Here is a 22698-nt window from a genome sequence, read left to right on the forward strand (position 1 = left end):
AAGAAACCTGAAGATTCTGAGATCTAAAGATTATGCGTCATGTCATTCCAACAAGAAAATAATGGTTTCTGCACCATAAGTTTAGTTGAAGACCAAAGGTCCTGGTCATTAACACCCACTGATCAATCATCTTGAGGGTTAACCATGTCCTCCAAGTGCATACATAATCGTGTCATATATAATACTCTTGTTTAACCTCAAATTATGCTATTCTAACTCCTTTCTGTCATATTCTGATTTTCTGGTCACTTAAATTTGTATATGTGCAAACTGTGATTCAGAACACCAGGATGTATAAATCACTGATGTTGTTGTTGTTGTTGTAGGGTTTAATGCCATTTTTCAGCACACAATAGGCTATACATGGCGGCCAATATTAATGGTGGAGGAAGAACCCGGGAAAACCCCGGAAAGAACCACCGACCCATGAGAAGCTACTGGCAAGCTTTCTCACATACCCACATTAGCCAAATCCAAGACTCGAACCCATGCAGACAGAGGTAAGATGGCAGTGATCCATAATGGAGAACGCTTTAGACCACTCGGCCACTCGGGGCTCCTATACATCACTGAAATGCTTCTCATGTTAGATTGTAATTATTTTGCTTACCAAAGTACAGAAATTTAAAATTACAACACAAGTCGCCAACATTAGATAATAATCATGCCTTTGCTGTCTCTTCCCTGTGTACCATGTATGCTGGTGTACAAGTCATTTACAGTTGCAAACTGCATAGATCCAGATCTGCCATCGAATAATGTGCCAGCAGATCTGGACCCATTAAGTTTGCCATGTGTAGTCAGTCGAACAAACAACATTGACCCAGATTTGCTGACACATTCTGTGACAACAGATCAGAGTCTATGTTGTTTGCTGTTGGCTCTGACACATAGGTGAGCATAATTGATCCTTTGGGCTGTCACATGGCAAGAAAAATTTAGGAAGCACATTTGAACCAGAGAGCACTTGAAAATAAATAAGTTCTAGTGCCAGATATAAATTGTTGATTCAAATTTTAAAGCGTTAATGTTTTCTGTTCAGACTCCAGTTTTTCAAGGTGACACTTTTATTTCACATTGGTAGTGGCTGGCACATCTGGGTTGTGCATAAAAATTGTCTGATGTAATTAAGAACTTGCATAAAATTCTATGATGTGTGAGGCTTTTTTAATATGCAGCAAATGTGGAAAGTTTGAAAACTTGCAGTTTATTTTCTTTTAGGTTCAGAGAGCAAAAACTCTTCCTGCCTCAATGCAGCCACCTTATTTCATATACGAAGAAGCACCACCACCTAAACCTGGTTATGACAGGTCACGATCCTTGACCCCTGACCCCTCTCATGTGTCATATGCACAAAATCCTATTTATGGAAGAATGGGGGTTTCCCCAGAACGGACTTCCGGTGCATCAGAACGACAAGGCTTAAGAACAATTCCAGAAAATCGGCAAATGATGAATGGATATCCAGCTCAGAACAATTATGTGAATGATGTAGATTTGTACCAACAAGCCCCTGCTGGCCCCCAGGGGTCAAGAAGAGGGACAGGGCAACCCCAATATCCACAACATGCAAAGTCTTCATCTCCAAGTCACCATGGTAACCAGCAGGCACCTCCAAGCAGGAGAGCATTTTCACCACTGCCTAGCAGCTCACAGTATGATTATATACAGGTAATGTTCCGATTCTTTTAGACCCATTTATGTCCCTAGCTTTAGCAGACAAGTTCAGGCCCATCAAAAGCATTTCTAATAACCAGGTACAAGTATTGCTTTTAAAGGTTGGCTGTTTTCCTCCATACCTAACTTGATTGCAATCTAAAATGGGTATTTATTTCATTTGGAACATAACATCAAATTGAATGTTATAATATTAAATAGGTATTTATCTGATGTGAAATAAATACCATCTGGGTACTTATTCCATCTGGAATGTTATACTGTTAAATCGGTACCTATTGTATGCTCATTTTTTTTCTCCGTTAACTTTGCATTGTCGGAATCATTAGTATTTTACGATATTGCACTTGCACGCACTTCATATTGCACTCATAAAGGAACTACTTTCTATTGTAAATGAACAATGGATGCAGACACCAGCACTTTTGATTTGCAAACAGATCATCTACACTCGTGTAGTAGGTGCTTTACATTTTGGTTGATTAAATTTGTTTTCGAATGAACTATTGCAGATGTTTCATGGACTGCCAAATACCAGCTGCATTGTTACATTCTGTGTTACATTTTTTGATACAGTGTTTCAGATTTAGGCAGGCGATAGATGCCAGATTTCATCAAATTGCTGGGTCCCTACAAATAACTTGCAAGTGACAAGGCATAAATTGTCTACTTTAGCTGGTAATAAGAATGGGAAAAAATATACTTACAGTTTGACATCCTGAGTTTCCTCAAAATGTACTTTCTTATTTCTGCAGATCTGAATTACATGAGCCATGTCATGGGTTATCAAGCTTGATTACACATTTCGAAATTGTACTATAATCTCAACTGTATTCCAAGTGCAATTACATCATCCTTACTGCAGTCAAAATGAAATAATTGCAATTGAAAGACTTCATATTTTTCCCACATTGTGATTTCAAACATTCAATGACAGAACAGAAACATACTTGCAGATATCAACATGCTGCTTCATCACCGCTGAAATCTGATGTAATTCATGTAGAATTGGCACAGATAAATCCAGCCATAATCACGAAATTTCATAGAATCAACAAAAATACCCAAATCTATTCATTCCAGATCAAATGGGAAAGTTGCTGCAATGCCCATTCATTCACATTAGGACTCCAAATTTCAATTTTAAGTAGACCAAAAAGCCATTTTCTTTTGAGAGTGATGTCTAGTGCAAGACTAAGTTTAAATTTATCTGGGTGGAGTTATGTGTACATTAATAATGTTGTTGTGTAATGATGAATCTGTAGTTTTGTATTTACTTAGTAATACGGCATACATTCAGTTACTTTGTTTCTTGTAGTGTAGTTTTGTTTATATAATTAAGCCTTAGGTACAATAAGAAAATGAGCATATAATAAAAAGGTAACTGCATTTGTATCAGAAAATACGAACTCGTTTTGTCGGATGGATATACTGCACTCCCAATGTCGCACAGTATTTCCATCTGAAAAACTCTTTCATATTTTCCGATACAAATGCATTAACCTATAAATATTATGACATTCCATTAGAAATAAGTACCCATTTAATATTATGATGTTCCATTAGAAATAAGTATCCATTTAATATTATTGCATTCCATTTGAAGTAAGTACCCATTTAATATTATGATGTTCCATTTGAAATAAGTACCCATTTAATATTATGATGTTCTAAATGAAACAAGTACCCATTTAATTTTATAACATTCCATATGAAACAAGTGCCTAATTAATATTATAACATTCCAAATGAAATATGTGTGTGTGATTTGGATTTTTAATGTAGCTTTAACAATTTTTCAGTCATATCGCTACGATGTCTGCAGTATGGCAGTTTATAGTGATGTCTAGCACTGGGGAATATGCCGGTCACATTAGCCTGAGACTAGGCCGACCAGTCCTAACACTAACCCCTTAATGCTGTGTACCAATTGAGGCAGCTGTTAGTACCATTTTTGTAAGTCTTTGGTATGACTCGGCTGGGGTTTGAACCTACTACCTTCTGCATCTGAGGCGAACACTCAAACCACCAGTTCACCAGAGTGCTATATGAATTAAGTACCCATTTAATATTTTAACATTCCAGATGGAATAAGTATAGGTTACTGCATTTGTATGGGAAAATATTGACAAGTTTTTTGGATGGAAATAGTGCACGACCCTGTGAGTGCAGTATATTCATCCGACAAAACGAGTTCATATTTTCCCGTACGCATGCAGTAATCTTTTTATTATATGCTAATTTTCTTATTCTACCTAAGGCTTAATTATGAAAACAAATATACACTACAAGAAGCAAAGTAACTGAATTTATACTGTATTCCAGACTAAATACACAAACGCAGATTCATCATTACAACAAACATTATTGATGCGCACATAACTCCAACTAGATAAATTTGAACTTAGTTGTGTGCTAGACATAACTTTTGAAAGAAAATGGCATATTAGTCTACTTAAATTAAAATTTGAAGTCCTGTTGTGAATGAATGGGCATTGCACCAACTTTTCCATTTGACCTGGACTGAATAGATTTTGGTATTTTTGTCATTTCTACGAAATTTCGTGATTATGGACTGGATTTATCTATCTGTGCCTATTCTACATGAAATACATCAGATTGAAGCAGCGAGGGAGAAGTGTGTTGACATCTGCAAGTATGTTTCTGTTCTGTCATTGAATGTTTGAAATCACAGTGTGGGAAAAATATGAAGTCTTTCAATTGCAATTATCAAAGAAAGACGCTATGGAATATGTTTATTTCATTTTGAGTACAGTAAAGAGATAATTGCACTTGGTATATAGTCAAAATTACAGTACAATTTCAAAATGTGTAATCAAGCTTGAGAACCCATGACATGGCTCATGTAATTCGGATTTGCATAACAAAGAAAGTACATTTTGAGGAAATTCAGGATGTAAAACTGTATGTATATTTTTTTGCCATTCTTATTACCAGCTGAAGAAGATGGTTTGTGCCTTGTCACTTTCATGTTATTTGTAAGGACCCTCTCTGGCATCTATAGCTAGCATAAATCCAAAACATTCTATCAAAAACATTAACGCAAAATGTGCCAAAGCAGCTGGTATGTGGCAGTCCACAAAACACCTCGTGTAGTTCATTCAGAAACAAATTTAATCAACAAAACATAAATCATCTACTACAAGAGTGTACATGATTTGTTTACAAAAATTAGTTCCTAATACACTATTGGTCACACATGAGTTCAGTATTAAGTTGTGTGCGAGTGCAGTATTGTAAAATACTAAATGATTTTGACAATATAAAGTTAACAGAGAAACAAGTGAGCATATAATAATGAATAGGTATTTATTGAATATGGAACATCATAATATTAAATGGGTATTTATTTAATCTGGATACCACTCTGGTGACCTAAATGGTTAGAGCATCACATCAGATGAAGGAAGTTGTATGTTCAAACCTTGGCCAATTCATACCAAAGACTAATAAAAATGGTACTTGCAGCTGCCTCACTTTGCATTCAGCATTAAGAGGTTAGTGTTGGGACTGGTTGGCCTAGTTTTCAGGATAATGTGACTGGGTGGGACATGATGCCAAATGTCTGTAGCATGATGCCCAAGTGCTAGACATTGCTGTGAACTGCCACACTGCAGACATTATATGACTCCAGTTGTTAAAGCTACATTAAAAATCCAAAAACACACATTTCATCTGGATCATCAGAACATTAAATGGGGAAAGGATAATCTCTTTGAAAAGAAAATATGTCCTTTCCATCTGCTACATATAAAGGCAATGAAATTTATTCCAACTAAAGTAAATAATGTTTGGAAACTTTTCTGAATTTCAGGTAGTACCAGCACAATCTGCCCCACCAGGGGCCCCACCTAATATGTATATTGCCAAAGGTGTCCCTGCGAGCACAGTTCTCTCCCCTCAAAGGGCCACAGGACCACAGTCGACACCAGTACCACAGCAACATCCTAACTGGAGTAAGTGCAAAAGTTTTTGTTTACCTCATGTAGAGGAAGGGGGATTAATGTATACTGCTGATAGATCAGTTCTGCCCCAGAAATACATTATGCTGAATTGTAGTGTCAAACTAAAGTATTCAGAATTGTATACAGTGTCAGACTACAGTATTCAGAATTGTTTACAGTGTCAGACTACAGTATTCAGAATTGTATACAGTGTCAGACTACAGCATTCAGAATTGTATAGTGTCAGACTACAGTATTCAGAATTGTATAGTGTCAGACTACAGTATTCAGAATTATTTAGTGTCAGACTACAGTATTCAGAATTGTATACAGTGTCAGACTACATTATTCAGAATTGTATACAGTGTCAGACTACAGTATTCACAATTGTTTACAGTGTCAGACTACAGTATTCAGAATTGTATACAGTGTCAGTCTACAGTATTCAGAATTGTATACAGTGTCAGACTACAGTATTCAGAATTGTATAGTGTCAGACTACAGTATTCAGAATTGTATACATTGTCAAAATACAGACTGCAGAATTCTAAACAGAACATCAAAATACAGACTGCAGAATTCTAAAAAAAACATCAAAATACATTTAGGAAACATCTCTGCCCTTATGAAAGTTATTCAAATCAGTATTTCCATATTTGGACTCATTTAATTCTTCTGTTTCTGAAAAACATGTAAATTAGCAAACAAGTAATAACTTTTTTAAAACAAATTCCACAGGCAAATTGTGAATTGCTTTTGATTAAATGGTGAAAAAATTGTAGCAAGTTTAACTCTCCTGACACTCGTATTCATATTTCAAACTGACAAAGAAATCAATCATTGATTAGCGTTGATTGGAAACTTAAACTAAGTAACAATTGACTTTGAATGTTTTTTTACATAACTATGCAGCAAGCTTCTCCAGGCAACAGAAAAAGTCATGTTTGAATGTAGAAATAAACCAAAGAACCCAAATCCTTACATGTAAACTCAAAATCATTAAACTCTTCTGTTTAAAGTATGTTACACTCTGCTGGATAGGAATGCTGTGTGGTGTTTTATACAGTTCCCCATCCCAGCAAAGTTCACTATCAATCCGCACAAGAAATATTTTAATATACATCTTTTCATTTTAATATGAAAACAGTCATTAATTTGACAAAATACACAATTTTAAGTATTTTATGTAAAAGCTATATAAAATTAAATGTCATTGTCTTAAAATTATAGTAAAATGTCAGAACAGTCTGTTTATCAATGTAGTAATGCAGCCAACACTCAGCTTGGCAAAGAATGGAGAAAATTATCCATGCAAATCTATGTTATTTTCCTTTCTGAATGGATATAAGGAAATATTTCACTTGTGAAGTGGAAGGATTTTGCATGGTACAGATAGCTTCAAGGCAGTACAGTGTTTCCACTTTACTTGTCAACTATTTCTTTACTTCTACAATAAGTATGCAGATATCCTCTGTATATGTACTTTTAAGTAGTCGAGTCCAAATGCAGCCTGCACAGAACCAGATCTGCTCTCACATATTGAACATTAAACCTGACCTGCCATTGCATTATTTTTTGTTAGAGCAGGGTCTGTTGTTTTCAGCTGGACTCTGTTTATAAGCAAGTATTACGGACCACCTATCCCAGAAAATAGGATTATTTTTACCCTCTGATATTTGGTATGGAGAACCCTTTTTAACAACTGAAATTTGGCATATTTAAGATTTCTAATGGTAATTCATTTGTTACCTTTAGTTATTCGTACTCCTGACAAAAATTCAAGCCGGTATAGTATTTCAGTTTTGAAAAACAAGGAAGCTAACAAGACTGATAACCAAGAGTCGAGTTTTTATTAAGGCCGCTGACCATCACAAGGTTGAGGATGCATTACTTATCTGGTTCAAGACTATCCATGATGCTGATTTTCTGTTAACTGGACCAGTATCAAAAAGACAAGCGAATAAATTGGCTGGTGAGCATAGGTTTGGATTAGGTTTGTGGGATTTAATGTCATTTTTCAGTACATTTTAGACCATACATTGTGGTCTGTCTGTTTGGTAGAGGAGGAACCACAAATCAATGGGAAGGTACTGGCAAGTTTTATTCATGTATCCGTGTTGGTCAGGCAAAAAATTGAATCAGTATTGGGCAATGGTCTGATGTGGGTGATCAGTAAAGGCAAGTGCCTTGGACCACTGAGCCAAAGGGGCCTTTGGTAAACATATATTTGTGTTTTTGAAATACTATACGAGTCTGTCTAATAAAGCACTCAGCTGTTAAATTATACCAGTAGGAAGCCAAAGGCATCTTGTTTTAAAAGTAAAATACTGTACATTATAAAAGTTCTCGCAATACCTGCTCCATAAATAACCATGAATTCTTTTTTGTAGGAGAAAGATCACCAGTTGATCGACACTCTCTGAATTTCGCAACTGTTCCTGTTTCGTTAGAGTCAGCAAATGGAGTCCAGCGGTCACAGAGTTATCGTGTTACACCAGACAGAGAAAATTATGCATCTCTGCCACCACGAAGCACCACTCCACAGCCAGTAGACGACAACACAAGGTAAGCATGAACTTTAATTTTATATCGGTTTGTATATATATACATCTAAACAGCACCCAGAAAGTTTAGGTATAATTTTTTTTATATTTCTGGCAGTGCTACATTCCATGTGAAAAAAAATCCAGACTTTAAGAAAAGATCTAACAGAAAAATCCTACTAAACAGTCAGCTTAAATTGAGATGTGGAAACATATTGGTTTAATTAGAATGGGTAGTTCCAGCATTGCTGACAGCCATGCACATCTTTGTTTATAATAGTCAGTGATTTTGTACATGTTTAAAAGCAGTAAACTAAACTTAGCCATTTACACTTGTAAACATTACAGCGACCATATCTCATTCAGAGCATCATCATAGGGCACATCGAAAAGCTAAAAGGTTGACTTTATTTGTTTTCTCTTACAAAATGTATAGGGCCAATTATACATATGAAAAAGTACTGCTCCATTGGCCTAGTGGTTAGAGCATCCTCCTTGGATGCAGGAGGTCATGGGTTCGATCCCTGGTCAAGTCATACCACAGACTTACAAAACAGGTACTAACAGCTGCCTAGCTTGGTGCTCAGCATTAGGAGGTTAGTGTTAGGACTGGTCGGCCTGGTGACAGGATAATGTGACTGGGTGGGATGTCATGCTACATGTCTGCAGCATGATGCCCCAGTGCTAGACATCACTATAAACTGCCACATTGCAGACATCATATCAGTAAGACTGAAAAATTGTTAAAGTTACGTTAAAAATTCAAATCACATCACAACACAGATGAAAGCCCACTTTAGGCTCTTGTGATATAAGTATTGCTATCATCAGCTAGGTACTAGGTAGTCCTCTTTAGCATACAGTTAGAGCGATCACATTTTTTCCACAAGACAGTCAGCTACAAATTTCCTACGCTTACGGATTTCGTGGAAATATTTTAATCTTTAATTCTCATGTTGAAAAAAGGAATAAATAATAACAACACAAGGTTAGTTTCTTTCTTTTTATTATCAATTAAGCGTTTTATTTATCTATTTTTTTTTGCAACATGCAGTGGGGGGGGGGCAAGCACAAATGCAATACAAATTTATTTTGTTTCTTAAGTCTTGGGACATATGCCCAAAGTGAAAAAAATGTTTCACCATAAGTTCTAGGACAGGAAAAAAATAATTTTATCGTGTCCCAACATGTGTGGTAAATACGGTAGTGTTCTTTGTCACCTGGATATGATACATTTTGAATTGCTAAACATAGGTACTTTCACCAAGATGGTGAGAAGAAAACATAATGCATATGATGGAGTATTTAGATAAATGTTATATACTTTGCAGCAAACAAAAAACACTATTGCTGGAGAATGTGAATTTGGTGTGTTGTAGAAATGAATGTGTGACTGGTACAAGTTAAAGCCAGCTCAAGTTGATCATGTCAGAGATCTTTAGAAAATTTGAATAATGGAAAGCCCCAAAAATTTACAAAGGCAGGAAATATGGAGTGTCCAGGGACTGAGTTAGTATCTCATTGGTTGTGTAATGTGTGGAAACAAATTCCAAATGAGATGGTAGTCAAATCACTTAAAAAATGTGGTATTTTCAATGTAATGGATAGAAGGGAGGATGACATACTCTTTGGGGGCCCCGAGTGGTAGAGTGGTCTAAAGCACTCACCATTCCAGATCATTGCCATCTCACCTCTGTCTGCATGGGTTTGAGTCTCGGGCTTGGCTAACATGGGTACATGAGAAAGCCTGCCAGTAGCTTCTCGGGGGTCGGTGGCTCTTCCAGGGGTTTTCCAGGGTCTTCCTCAACCAGGTATACGGGCTGCCATGTATAGCCTATCTTGTGCTGAAAATGGCATTAAACCCTACAACAGCAACAACATCTCTATGATTTCATTCGAGACAAGACCAACACCAAAGTACCAACAGATGATAGTAAAGACAGAGAATCAGAATTGGACAGTGAATCAGACAAGTTTGAGTCAGACGATGTTTATGATGACCACATGACAATGAAGGAATTCAGAACTTTATTTGGTAACTGACAATGAAGAATAATTCTTGGGCTTTAAATCAGATGATATCAGACAGTGACATTTACAGTATACCATGAATCACCAACATATGGACTTAACTTTGTTGATCATAATACTTTTGGAACTAATATATTACAAGATGTTGTGAATCGCATCTTTCTGAATTATGAGTTTCATGCCTGTATATGACAAATTCAGTGAATGGATTAATTATATAAAATGATTAAAAATGTTAAGCATTATGGTTTTCATTGCACGAAGATCTACAAGTTATAAGTAGTCAGTTTATTTGTAAATATTCAGCAGAATAATATAAATGCATTTATTCTGCATTGGTATTGTCTTAATTGTCCAGTCGTCTTTCTATCAATTTATCCAGTTTGACTTCCTCCAAGTGCAGCTCTGACTCACGGACCATATCACCCCATGCAGATGGATTTGACTTGCAAAAAACACTTTTATTTACTGTATTTAATGTATTTTTTCATACCCTTTAATTTTTTGTACACAATCTAGTTATCAAAATAATAATTATTTAAATGTATCATAATTTTTCATACATATCACATTGTATTTTTCAAAAAAATCCATTAAATTATCGGACATAGAATTTCTGCTAAGAAGATTCAAGTTTGCAAAACAAATTGTATCTCAGTACATGCTAAAGTGAAGACCACGGACCATTGGTCAACTAGTCTTATTGTTTCATTATAGTCATACAAACAAAAAATATAAAAACCTTGTCATTTTCCATTGTAAATTTGAAAGTCACGGATTCCGTTAAATCAATTTGTAAGTGCTTGTTCTGTCTTGACTTGGATATAATTAATATTTTATTGCAAATCTGTTCTACGATATACCCCACTGCTATCTTTATTGGTGAGTTTGAATAACAAGTAATGTGTACGTCTTTATAACATCTGCTGTATGGACAACGGCTTCAATAGCACATTGACAGATTTTCAGTTCCCTAAAGAGAGCCTCATTTCCCTACTGGCAGCCTCACTGATTTGACCTCTTCTGTCCGTTCTTGCCCTCAGTCTGGTTTCAACTGGAATAACCAAAGCACTAAGCCTGTTTAATTACCGTGTAAATAACACTGCATAGCCATGTGGTTGTTGTGACAATGTACATCGTAATTAATACAAGAATGAATTGTTGATTTAGTGGTGTTTATTGATAATGGAATATAGTAGGGTCATAATACATGGGGATTATCACAATCATCAGGTAACTCAAAATAGTCTTTTCTCTCTTTGCAAAATCTACAAATAAAAACTGCCCTGAATAAATATGGTCTTGTACACTGACAAAATTTTGTTTCCTCTCTCTGTCACACACACACCCATGCACGCGCATTAACTAAAACGTGATTTCAGGTTCTTTATTTTTTAATGCAATTTGATATTGCAATTATTGTTGCAGTAAAAGTACAAGTTGCACTTAATTTCGTGACAAAGTGAACTCGTATCGTTGCATAAAATTTACCAGTAAATAATACCCATAACTAATACATGTTCAAACCATCTTAATCATTTTGCCAACATTACACGACATCTACATATTCTCTAAATGTAGATAAGCTTGCACACTGAGACATAATTCTCTCTCTCTCTGTCTCTCTCTCTCGTTCATTAATAAGAACAAAAATCATTTTGAGTGCTTTTATTTTTATTGTAATTAGATTCTTGAGTTGAGAGCATAATGAGACAGAAAATATACATTTACTTTGTATGTTTGTACTGTTAGGATGTTGAGTAGCATGTGTTCCTTAGAACTTGTTCAGGTACGACCCCTAAGTTTTTCATACATGGTCAGTACCACCAAACGATAAGTATTTATTTTACAAATAATTTTTTGTACACAGAAATTAATCATTATTTTTTGTGTACGAAAAATTACATGAAATACGGTATGAGAATCATAACAAAATTCCCTTATTGTGTGTGTTCCGTAGAACTTGTTCAGGTACGACCCTTTATTTTTCACACATGGTCAGTACCACCAAATGATAATTATTTATTTTACGTATAATTTTTCGTACACAGAAATTAAAAATTACATGAAATACGGAATGAGAATCATAACAACATTCCCTTATTGCAGCCATAAAGTGTTTTTTTATATTTATTTATAGTCAATTCGACTTATAAGCAAGTAAATACAGTAATAAACAGATTACACTTTTGTGCCGAAATTCTGCTTCTTTTTGCCACATACATGTATTAGCAATAATTATGCTTATACCTCTAAGGGGAGGAGGCAGTTGGCATGTATGTATTGTATGAAATATGCCTGTAGATTATTTACCTATTACTAAATTTCTCATGTTATTTCTCATGTTTTTTGATCAATAAAATTCTCATGTGTTTTAATCGATGTCTTCTCACAGAGTAAGGATCAACAAAATGGAGGCACAGCTTGCACACCTGGCAGCATGGGTCCAGTCTGCAGTACAGACAGCAGGAAGCACAGGTGCCTTGAGTAGTAATAGAAGTACTGCTAGCACGGCCAGCATAGGATCTGAAAGTACTAGTCCCCTTGTTGACTCCGCTAGTAGTAGTAAGTGCATGTTATTCATCCAGCCTTTGCCTTGTCAGCCCCGTGTTGCATGGACAATGATACACGTCTAGAATTAGGCTGTTGTTACAAGCCTGTGCAAGATTTGGCTTTGCTTTTATAAGCCTAACAACAAGTGTATTTTGGACACATACTATTACTTTTGTCCATCAGTCCATAGTCTTGCCTAACTGTTCATTTGATTTGGTATTTTTATACTTTTCTCAGAGCCTTTGATTGGAGTATTCTTGTTTCATTTATTGTGATTTTTTCCTTCTCAGTTAATTATCTTCTGTACCTAATTTATTGCTTTGAAAGATTGTTATCATATTGGTGGGATTACATTTGATCTGTGCTTGTATCATAGTGTCCCATGTACTTTTTGCTACAAGTATAGTAAGAAACTTTATGGCCATACTAAATTATAAGTATAAATCTATTGGCCTTAAATGTCATTGCATGTCAAGGGAGGCAACTCAGATTTAATTAAATTATTATCAATGATAGTAAACTCCCCTGGATATGTTCCCACTGATAGTAATGCTTGCAACCACCACCCACCTTATCTCACCTCAGTTAACTCCATAAATATAAATATATCCTGAAATTATATTTTTCACACAAGTCTTTAAATCTTCATATAACTATACCCATACTATTGCATAAAATTTGACTCGATACATTTTATTTCCTCAAAATGTAATCAGAAATGTAGAATTCATCATCAGATACTGTGATATACATAGGCCAAAGTGATGCATTTACTTCCATTATACATGCCCTAAAGCTGGAAACTGAATGGAATGAGCCATTGAAGTTCTGCTAAGGTCTTTGTTTTGCCCACCCCATGCCACTGCATAGCAACAAGAAGATGCATGCATGGTCACATAACATGATGATGGCACTTTGTGGATTTTGGCAATCATGTTACAGCAGGGTTTTGTTTTACACATATGCATAATAAAGCAGTTCCAGATGCCTGTACATTTGTAATTATATCACTGCTAAACAGTTGATTACTTTTGTTATTAGTTGTAAACAAGTTGAGTGATATTATGAAATGGCATACATTTGACCATAACAAACTCTTGTGACATGCATTCAACAATAACAAACTTGTGTAACATGCATTTAGCAAGAACAAACTTTTATGGCATACATTTGACCATAACAAACTCTTGTAACATGCATTTAGCAAGAACAAAATTTTGTGGGATACATTTTACTGTAACAAAATCATGTGGCATACATTTGACTGTAACAAACTTTTGTGACATGCATTTGACCATAACAAACTCTTGTAACATACATTTAGTTAGAACATACTTTTGTGGGATACATTTTACTGTAACAAAATCTTGTGGCATACATTTGACTGTAACAAACTTTTGTGACATGCATTTGAATGTAACAAACTTTTGTGACATGTATTTGACCATAAAAAACTCTTGTGGCATACATTTGACTGGAACAAATTCTTGTGGCATTCATTTGACCGTAACATTACTCTTGATATAAAATCTGGATGACGTAAAAGTGGTTGGTGGATTTTGGATTTTGCAGTGGGGGTTCAATTTTATTTTGTATTTACTGTCAGTTGGTTCAGTTCTTTTCATTAAAAAAAATTTCATTTCTTTTCATAGAAAGAGTAGGGGTTCACCTAAAATGGGGTCCAGCAAAATTCTTCACCATGCACAAGTAACACTTGTTACCTCGGCAAAATACTTCACCATACACAAATAATACTTTTGTGACCTAAACAAAACTCCTAACCTTACATAAATAACACTTTTGTGATCTCAACAAAAATTCTTCACCATACACAGGTAACATCGGATTTGCCTTCCATTATTCATTCAAAGAATAAAAACATTTACTTCTCCTTAATAATCAGGGGCCCCGAGGGGCCGAGTGGTCTAAAGTCCTTACTGCTATGGATCACTGCCATCTCACCTCTGCATGTGTTCAAGTCTCGGGCACAGCCAATGTGGGTATGTGAGAAAGCTTGCCAGTAACTTCTCATGGGTCAGTGGTTCTTTCCAGGTTCTTCCTCCACCATTTATACTGGCCACCATGTATAGCCTATCTTATGCTGAAAAATGGCATTAAACCCCATAACAACAACAAAAATCTTCTTAATAATCAAGAAAAAATATGCATTAACATAGTCCAATCAGAGATGAATAAAGGTAAAATTTCAGCATTTACTATAAAAAGTCCTTCAGAATAGATTAAGTGAGAAATTGCTTTATTTGGTACATTTAAGCTGATAGGTTTATCAAAAACATGTAAATTGTTTCACTTTTATAATTGCAATTAACTTATGAATCCAATAAGTTAAATACTTTGTATCCTAATGGCCTTAATGCCAATGTACTATATAAAATTTTATAATTTTTTCTCTGTATGTGTGATTTAAATTTGTAATGTAGCTTTAACAATTTTCCAGTCATATTGCTACGATGTCTGCAGTGTGGCAGCTTAAAGTGATGTCTAGCACTGGGGCATCATGCCGCAGACATGTAGCATGATGTGTCCCACCCTGTCACATTGTCCTGACACCAGGCCATCCAGTCCTAACACTAACCTCTTAATGCTGAGCACCTAGTGAGGCAGCTACTAGTACCATTTCTGAAGTCTTTGGTATGACTCAGCCAGGGTTCAAACCTGCGACCACCTGCATCCAGGGTGGACACTCATAACCACCAGGCCACTGGAGTGGTCTTTTTTCTTTTTTTAAATATTGATATATTGTATATCCTTTATAACAATATAATTATATGTATGACTGTTTGTCTCTACTTTATTATATATATATATATATATATATATATATATATATATACTTGCACACTCAGCACTCAGGACACTTTATCTGTGGTATATCTATAAAACACTGTATCCAGTAATACACTATATACATGGCTCCTAAATTAATTGGAAGAAACAAATGGGTCAGAAATTGGTAAATGACAACACTTCTGTGTTTTCTGTTTGACAAATTTTTATTCATTATTCATTGATCACCAACCGTTTTTATGTACACAACCTCTACATTGTATATGAACAGCTGTATAAATGTGGAAATTGAACTTGCCCTTGGGAAACTCAAACTTGTCCCAAGATATGATAACATTAAAACTCTAAGTTTGCCAAATGTTTTTTCTAGTGGAGTTGCTGCACACTGCTGGGTAGGTGGAGCTGTCAGAATTTTGATCAGTGTAATCTTCCCATATTCAAGCATGTCTCTTGCAACACAGTTCAAGTATACTTTTCTCAAATCATATAATCTGATAGGAATTTTAATTTGTTAATAAACACCGCTTTTGAGTGCTAGATTTTCAGCTCATCAGTTGCATGTTTTAAGAACTCCATGTGGCTAATAATTAGAGATGAGTGCCTTTAATTTCCAAACACACCTGTCCAAGAAATCACAATTATCACCTGCTTGCCCTATAGTGGCATGCATCAAAGCAATCCTTTGAGAAGCTGATTGTTTTGAGTGAGTAAGCTTGACACATTTCAGAGTTACTGTTACATGGCTAAGTTAGGACTTGAAGGTTAATTAGTCCTGTATGCTTACAGTATTATGATTAACATTTAAATGAAAAGATAAATACAAATATTTATTCTCCTTTGTTATAATTTGTTTTAAATGTTAAATATTCACACTACCATGACTGTGCTAGAAAATGCCAGCTGACTTTTTTTTTTGTTATAGCTGTACTGGTCATAGACCAGAAGAACTTATGGGGTGGTCTATTGTCCAGTGTCTGACATCCATCTGTCCTTTAGCAAAAGATTGTGATCACTGCTTCTTGTAAACTGCTTGGAAATTCTTTTTGCCCTGTAGGGAGTCAGTTCCTTCAACAGACCCATGTTTGACTTGCTGGTTGGCAACTACCTTGCAGACTTTAGCATTCTTGATATGAATTTGATCTTGTCATGGTTATTATGTAAATGGATTTGTAAAACCCTGTTAATCAGTCAGTAAATATGGTCATGCATGGCATTTTTAGCTTCATATTTGTTTGCTGGTTGATCCATATTTCCATTGTTTTCCATCACTGTGACACAGCATTGAACTTGATTCAGGCATACTGCAGTAGCTTTGCTTTTCATAACAATACCACAGTTAACAACTGCTCTCTTGATGTAGATTGGGTTGCATGATGCAAGCTGTGCAAAAACATCTATGCACCCATCATTTCAGGGTTCTACAGTAACTTGTGGAATGTTAATGTATGAAATGAAGGACTTGCCTTTGCAATATCTCTCAAAAGGACAAACATTTAAACTTGACAACAAAACTAATTGAAAGTAAGAAAGTTTTGTATAAAAAAAAATTGCCATATTTTGTTTACTTGCCAGCTATTAAAGCAAGAGTTCAGCAGAGGTTATACCTTGCCTGTGGCCCATGCAATAATGCCAGCCCTTGTATATGAGTTGCAACTGTGACCCCATTCAATAATGCATGCCCTTATATGAGTTGTTGCACCGCTTCAGTAGCCTAGTGGTTAGAGCATCTGCCACAGATGCAGGAGGTCATCGGTTCGATCTCCAGACGATTCATACTAGAGACTTAACAAAAAATTGCACTAACAGCTTCCTCACTTGGCGCTCAGCATTAAGAGGTTAGTGTTAGGACTGGTCAGCCTAGTGTCAGGATAATGTTACTGGGTGGGACATCATGCTACTTGTCAGTAGCATGATGCCCCAGTGCTAGACATCACTATAAACTGCCACATTGCAGACATCATAGCAATATGACTGAAACATTGTTAAAGCTATGTTAAAAATAAAAATCACATCACATGTATGAGTTGCAACTGTGACCCCATGCAATAATGCAGGCCCTTGCAATGTGAGAGGATGAAAAGGATTCAACTTAATTAGAAAGTTCACATTATTGGGACCTATAATATGGCAGTGTTTTTGTGTATTTACACCAACAGCATGGCTATATAAAGATGTAGAATGTTGAATTAGTTTAATGCAAACTTTTTAAAAAAAGTCTTAATGCATTTCAGAAATATGGATTGAACATTCTTTTTATATTTAAAAACAATGCCATGTCATCATGATAAATCTGTATTGTTTGTTTAAAGGGGCAATATTATGAGCAGCCCTTAGTTGTTGGGATGGGGAAAAAGACAAAAAAGTGAGCCAGATGGAATTGTCAGCTATCAGTGATACATTTTCAGAGCCTTTGATAAGTCACAGACTAGTTTCTTGGCTCATCTTGGCTCGTTACCACAGCATTATAAAGAGTCCTGAGTCATATTAATCATATTAACAAGATTTGCATGCTTGCATTTATAAACAGGATAACGACCAAAGATTTGTATTTATATAAGACACCTATTTCATGTTTATTGCTTACAACAAATGCCTCTGACAAGAGCTTTTATTGCATGGGATGTAGTTAATTATATGGAATGCTACTGAAACACTACAGTTATATTTGCTGATTGATTTATTATTAGATAATTTACTCTTGGCTGCTGCATATTGAGATTTCTGAGTGCTTTGTGGTGAAAAAGGCTTTGTTAGGCCATTCCTCACAATGTTTTTTATGTCATTTACTTTCAGAATTTCAAACTTAGAAACAAGCATCATCTATCTGGAGACTGTGAACTTGTCTACTTAAATCATAGTCCAGATTCTGGACTCTTGGAGACTGAATTTGTCTACTTAAATCATAGTCCAGATTCTGGACTCTTGAAGACTGTGAACTTATCTACTTAAATCATAGTCCAGATTCTGGACTCTTGGAGACTGTGAACTTGTCTACTTAAATTATAGTCCAGATTCTGGACTCTTGGAGACTGTGAACTTGTCTACTTAAATCATAGTTCAGATTCTGGACTCTTGGAGACTGTGAACTTGTCTACTTAAATCATAGTCCAGATTCTGGACTCTTGGAGACTGGGAACTTAATTGTCTACTTAAATCATAGTCCAGTATCTGGACTCTTGGAGACTGAATTTGTCTACTTTAATCATAGTCCTGATAAATGAATAAAAATGTCAAGAGCAAGTTGTTGGTTCATTGGTCTCGATCTGGAAATCATCCAACTCTAGAGCCTGAGTTTGATGTTAATATTTTGATTTGATCAGTCATAAATGGCATTGCTTGTGAAAGGTTGTTTCTGATTGGCTGATATAGAATTCCAGTCTGAAGCTCACGTTCAGAGTTTTATGACCTCTAGTATTGGATGCATTTTAGTTTGTCACTATTCATTATAAGAAAATTGCTATTGAATGTAACCATACTTTTCTTACAGAGTTAGAAACTGAGGCTAGTGATTCCATACCAGCTAAAGGTATCATTTATTAGCTCTGTTTTTGTTTACTTTGAATTACACTTCCACAGAATGTTATTTGTCTATATTTTACAGTGTTTCTCTTTTTATTTTAAATCCATTATATTTTTGTTTCCCTTTAGTGAATATTTTTAGATGTATTACAATCAATTTTTACTTCCTTCTGCTTGATTATTTTAACCCTTTTATCTTGTTGCTTTCTCCTACTAACTTGTTTTTTATGTAGTTGACTGCATGAAATGTTTTTTTACTAGGGGGAATTTTGGGAGATGCATGGGCTTTTATCTCACTAGTACTGCACAGTAGACAAACGTGCAGCTCTACAAGAATGTAGTTTAAACTGGATTGTGAGTCACACACTGATGCCACCCTGAACACTGCAGTTGTTGAAATAATTAATTAGCACTACCAATCAGTTGTGATGATTAGACCTAACATCCTCTTTTCTTGATCCAATTGAGTATCTGGCTGTAAGGTCTATGTTTTTTTAAAATAATAATGAAGGTGTGATCCTCCAAGCTCAAGAGAGTACTAAACAAAATATGCAGCCTCCATTTAGGAGAGTGGAGAACCCAACCCAGTTACTTTAAATAGCAGAATTTTACTGGATTTTAAATACCAACCATGTGATGTGATGTAGTTTTCATTTACTTCAAGGCCTGTAGTATTGGAAAGGGAGTTTTTCCCAAAGGTGGTGCTACAAAACCCAGCTAAAATTGGCTGATATTTGCAATTGGCATTCAAACTTGCTTCCACGCAGATAGTGCAAAGGCACTCAAAAGTGCTTCAGTGCAACTCATTTTGAGGTGTCCACTATTGCTTCCATAGGAATGGGGTAGTGGTGTCCAATAGTGCTTATATGAAGTAAAGGGTTAAACTCTGTATGTCTTGAACCTTCTTGTATGACTGACAAACCTGCCTAATTGATTTTATATTACTGATGAACATGCCTAACCACCTGTGTATCACTGATGAATCTACCTAATCACCTGTGTATCACCAATGAATCTGTCTAATCACCTGTGTATCACCAATGAATCTGCCTAATCACCTGTGTATCACTGATGAATCTACCTAATCACCTGTGTATCACTGATGAATCTACCTAATCACCTGTGTATCACCAATGAATCTGCCTAATCACCTGTGCATCACCAATGAATCTGCCTAAACACCTGTGTATCACCAATGAATCTGCCTAATCACCTGTGTATCACTGATGAATCTACCTAAACACCTGTGTATTACCAATTAATCTGCCTAATCACCTGTGTATCACTGATGAATCTACCTAATCACCTGTGTATCAATGATGAATCTACCTAATCACCTGTGTATCACCAATCAGTCTGCCTAATCACCTGTGTATCACCAATTAATCTGCCTAATCACCTGTGTATCACTGAAGAACATGCCTGATTGCCATTTTATTGCTGATGAACCTGTATAATTTCCCGTTATTCTGGATCACTGGAGCCCTGAGACTTCATGAAAATGTTTCTTGCACAAGGCACATACCCTTGTAAAATGTTCTACTTTTACTGAGGAGTTTTATGTTCTGCCTAGTATTATAGAAAATGTAAATGAACCATGTTGGCTGGAGCTCACAAAGAAGCAGTGGAGATACATGTAAGACTTAGTAATGGACGAGCTCATAGGGTTATCCTATTTTTGGAGCACCATTTTGGCCTATGTTATTTCTTGTACAGTTTTTTGTTGTTGCTGTAGGGTTTAACACCATTTTTTAGCACAAGATAGGCTATACATGGCAGCCAGGATCAATGGTGGAGGAAGAACCACCAGCCCATGTGAAGCTATTGGCAAGCTTTCACACGTACCCACAGTGGCCGAGCCAGAGACTCGAACCCATGCAGATAGAGGTCAGGCAGCAGTGATCTGTAACAGTAAACACTTTAGACCACTCAGCCACTCAGGGCCTCTCGTGTACAGTTAATTTAATTAAATAGGCTTCTGTGCCCAACCCAGAGCTTCAACTACATGTTTGGTTATTTGGTTTCTTTTGACACATCATTGGCAATATCATGCTAAGGAAATGAATAAGTCCCCAAATTTCTGACTTTGTGGCTAGATTATGTATGCTCCATTGTGTACACATCATAGACTATGATCTCCTGGTGTGAAATACATATCACATACCATTACTTCAGATTTGCAGTAGAATTGTTGAATTGCTTGTGTAGTTTGATGTCTTGCTAGTTTTGCTTGTCGTCACTGCCATTAGCATTTATCAGTTTGTGACCATTACAGCTTGAATATACACAGAAATTATCTTTGTATAGTTTATGCAATTACAGACTGTTTCCGTGTCTTTTTTAAGAAGCACTTAGATTGATTACATATGCATCATTTGATGCAGAAAATTTATTTGTTCATAAGACCAGACAGGAACTACTTTTGCATTTATGCACCCAGTTTGTGTGCTTTAATAATAAACAATGGTTCTTAGTTATTTATTTCATAGGATTAATTAATATTTTATACCTATTTATAGTTATAGGAAGTGAACTTGATAGTTTACATGAAGTCATGAAGCTTTAGAATCAGTTGTTGTGAACATGTGGCCTTTGCTTCATTATGGCCCTTTATGAATACTTCAAAATCTTAATGACCTTTGCTATCTGAATGACCTTTGCCTGACCCTTCATGACAACTTTAAGATATGAATGACCTTTGCTTGACTGTAAATGAATACTTTAACATCTGAATGACCTTTGCTTGGCCCTAAGTTCATGAATACTATAAAATCTGAATGACATTTACTTGGCCCTAAGTTCATGAATACTTTAATTTCTGAATGACATTTGCTTGGCCCTTCATCAATATTTACATATCTGAATGAGAGGTGCTTAGACCTTCATGAATAGTATAAAATCTGAATGACCTTTAGTTGGCCCTTCATAAATACTATAAAATCTGAATGACCATTAGTTGGCCCTTCATAAATACTATAAAATCTGAATGACCTTTAGTTGGCCCTTCACAAATACTGTAAATAAATACTGTAAAATCTGAATAACCTTTGCATCACTATGACTCTTCATGCAGTGTGTAACTGATTTTTAAGTTTCATGAATACTTTAAAAAATGAAGTTCAGTTCCTAAATATATTTAGGAATAAAAGGTTTAGAAACCTGGTATCAGCATCATCTTGATTCCTTCTATTTTACTCTCAGGCAAGTTTGACCTATATTGTACAGTGCAAATCTTTATTGTTTTAATTGATTGTGTGTGTATCCTATAAACAAATTGGAATAAAGAATCATGACCAGAACCCAGCATGACAATTAAAATACATTGACAGGACAATTGAATGTAATCAAGGCTCTAATCACCCAGCACTTGGCACAAGGCCCTCTTTTATTTTGCTGCTTGTGAAAGCATTGAAACCGAAAAAAAAATATATTTCCAGTTTTAATTATTTTTAAAGTCAAATATTTGTAAACATTTGGGAATTTTATTTTGTCTAATGTAAAACCAAAGTAATTACACAAAATTATAAATTGTAACCAACTGCTATAGGAATGAAACAGAAAATCACTGTACGTACATTTATTTTTTAGTTGGTATTAGTTCC

At 35.5% G+C, this 22698-nt stretch overlaps 1 protein-coding gene across 7 annotated transcripts in view; it reads left to right on the forward strand.

Annotated features, from left to right (window-relative positions):
- LOC149779293 (uncharacterized) overlaps positions 1-22698 on the forward strand; it is a 129730-nt gene that overhangs the window by 77490 nt on the left and 29542 nt on the right. For 2 of the 7 annotated variants that reach the window (XM_089939902.1, XM_089939909.1), the window contains 5 exons: positions 1222-1671; positions 5513-5654; positions 8033-8207; positions 12612-12781; positions 19065-19103. In XM_089939902.1, coding sequence (XP_089796028.1) covers positions 1222-1671; positions 5513-5654; positions 8033-8207; positions 12612-12781; positions 19065-19103 — 976 coding nt within the window. The remainder of the gene's footprint in view (positions 1-1221; positions 1672-5512; positions 5655-8032; positions 8208-12611; positions 12782-19064; positions 19104-22698) is intronic. The other 5 variants (XM_089939903.1, XM_089939906.1, XM_089939904.1 and 2 more) reach the window with 5 other exon arrangements.

This window comes from Sinohyriopsis cumingii, chromosome 17, assembly GCF_028554795.1.
Source record: "Sinohyriopsis cumingii isolate HCF-2022 chromosome 17, ASM2855479v2, whole genome shotgun sequence".
Taxonomy (NCBI): Eukaryota; Metazoa; Mollusca; class Bivalvia; order Unionida; family Unionidae; genus Sinohyriopsis; species Sinohyriopsis cumingii.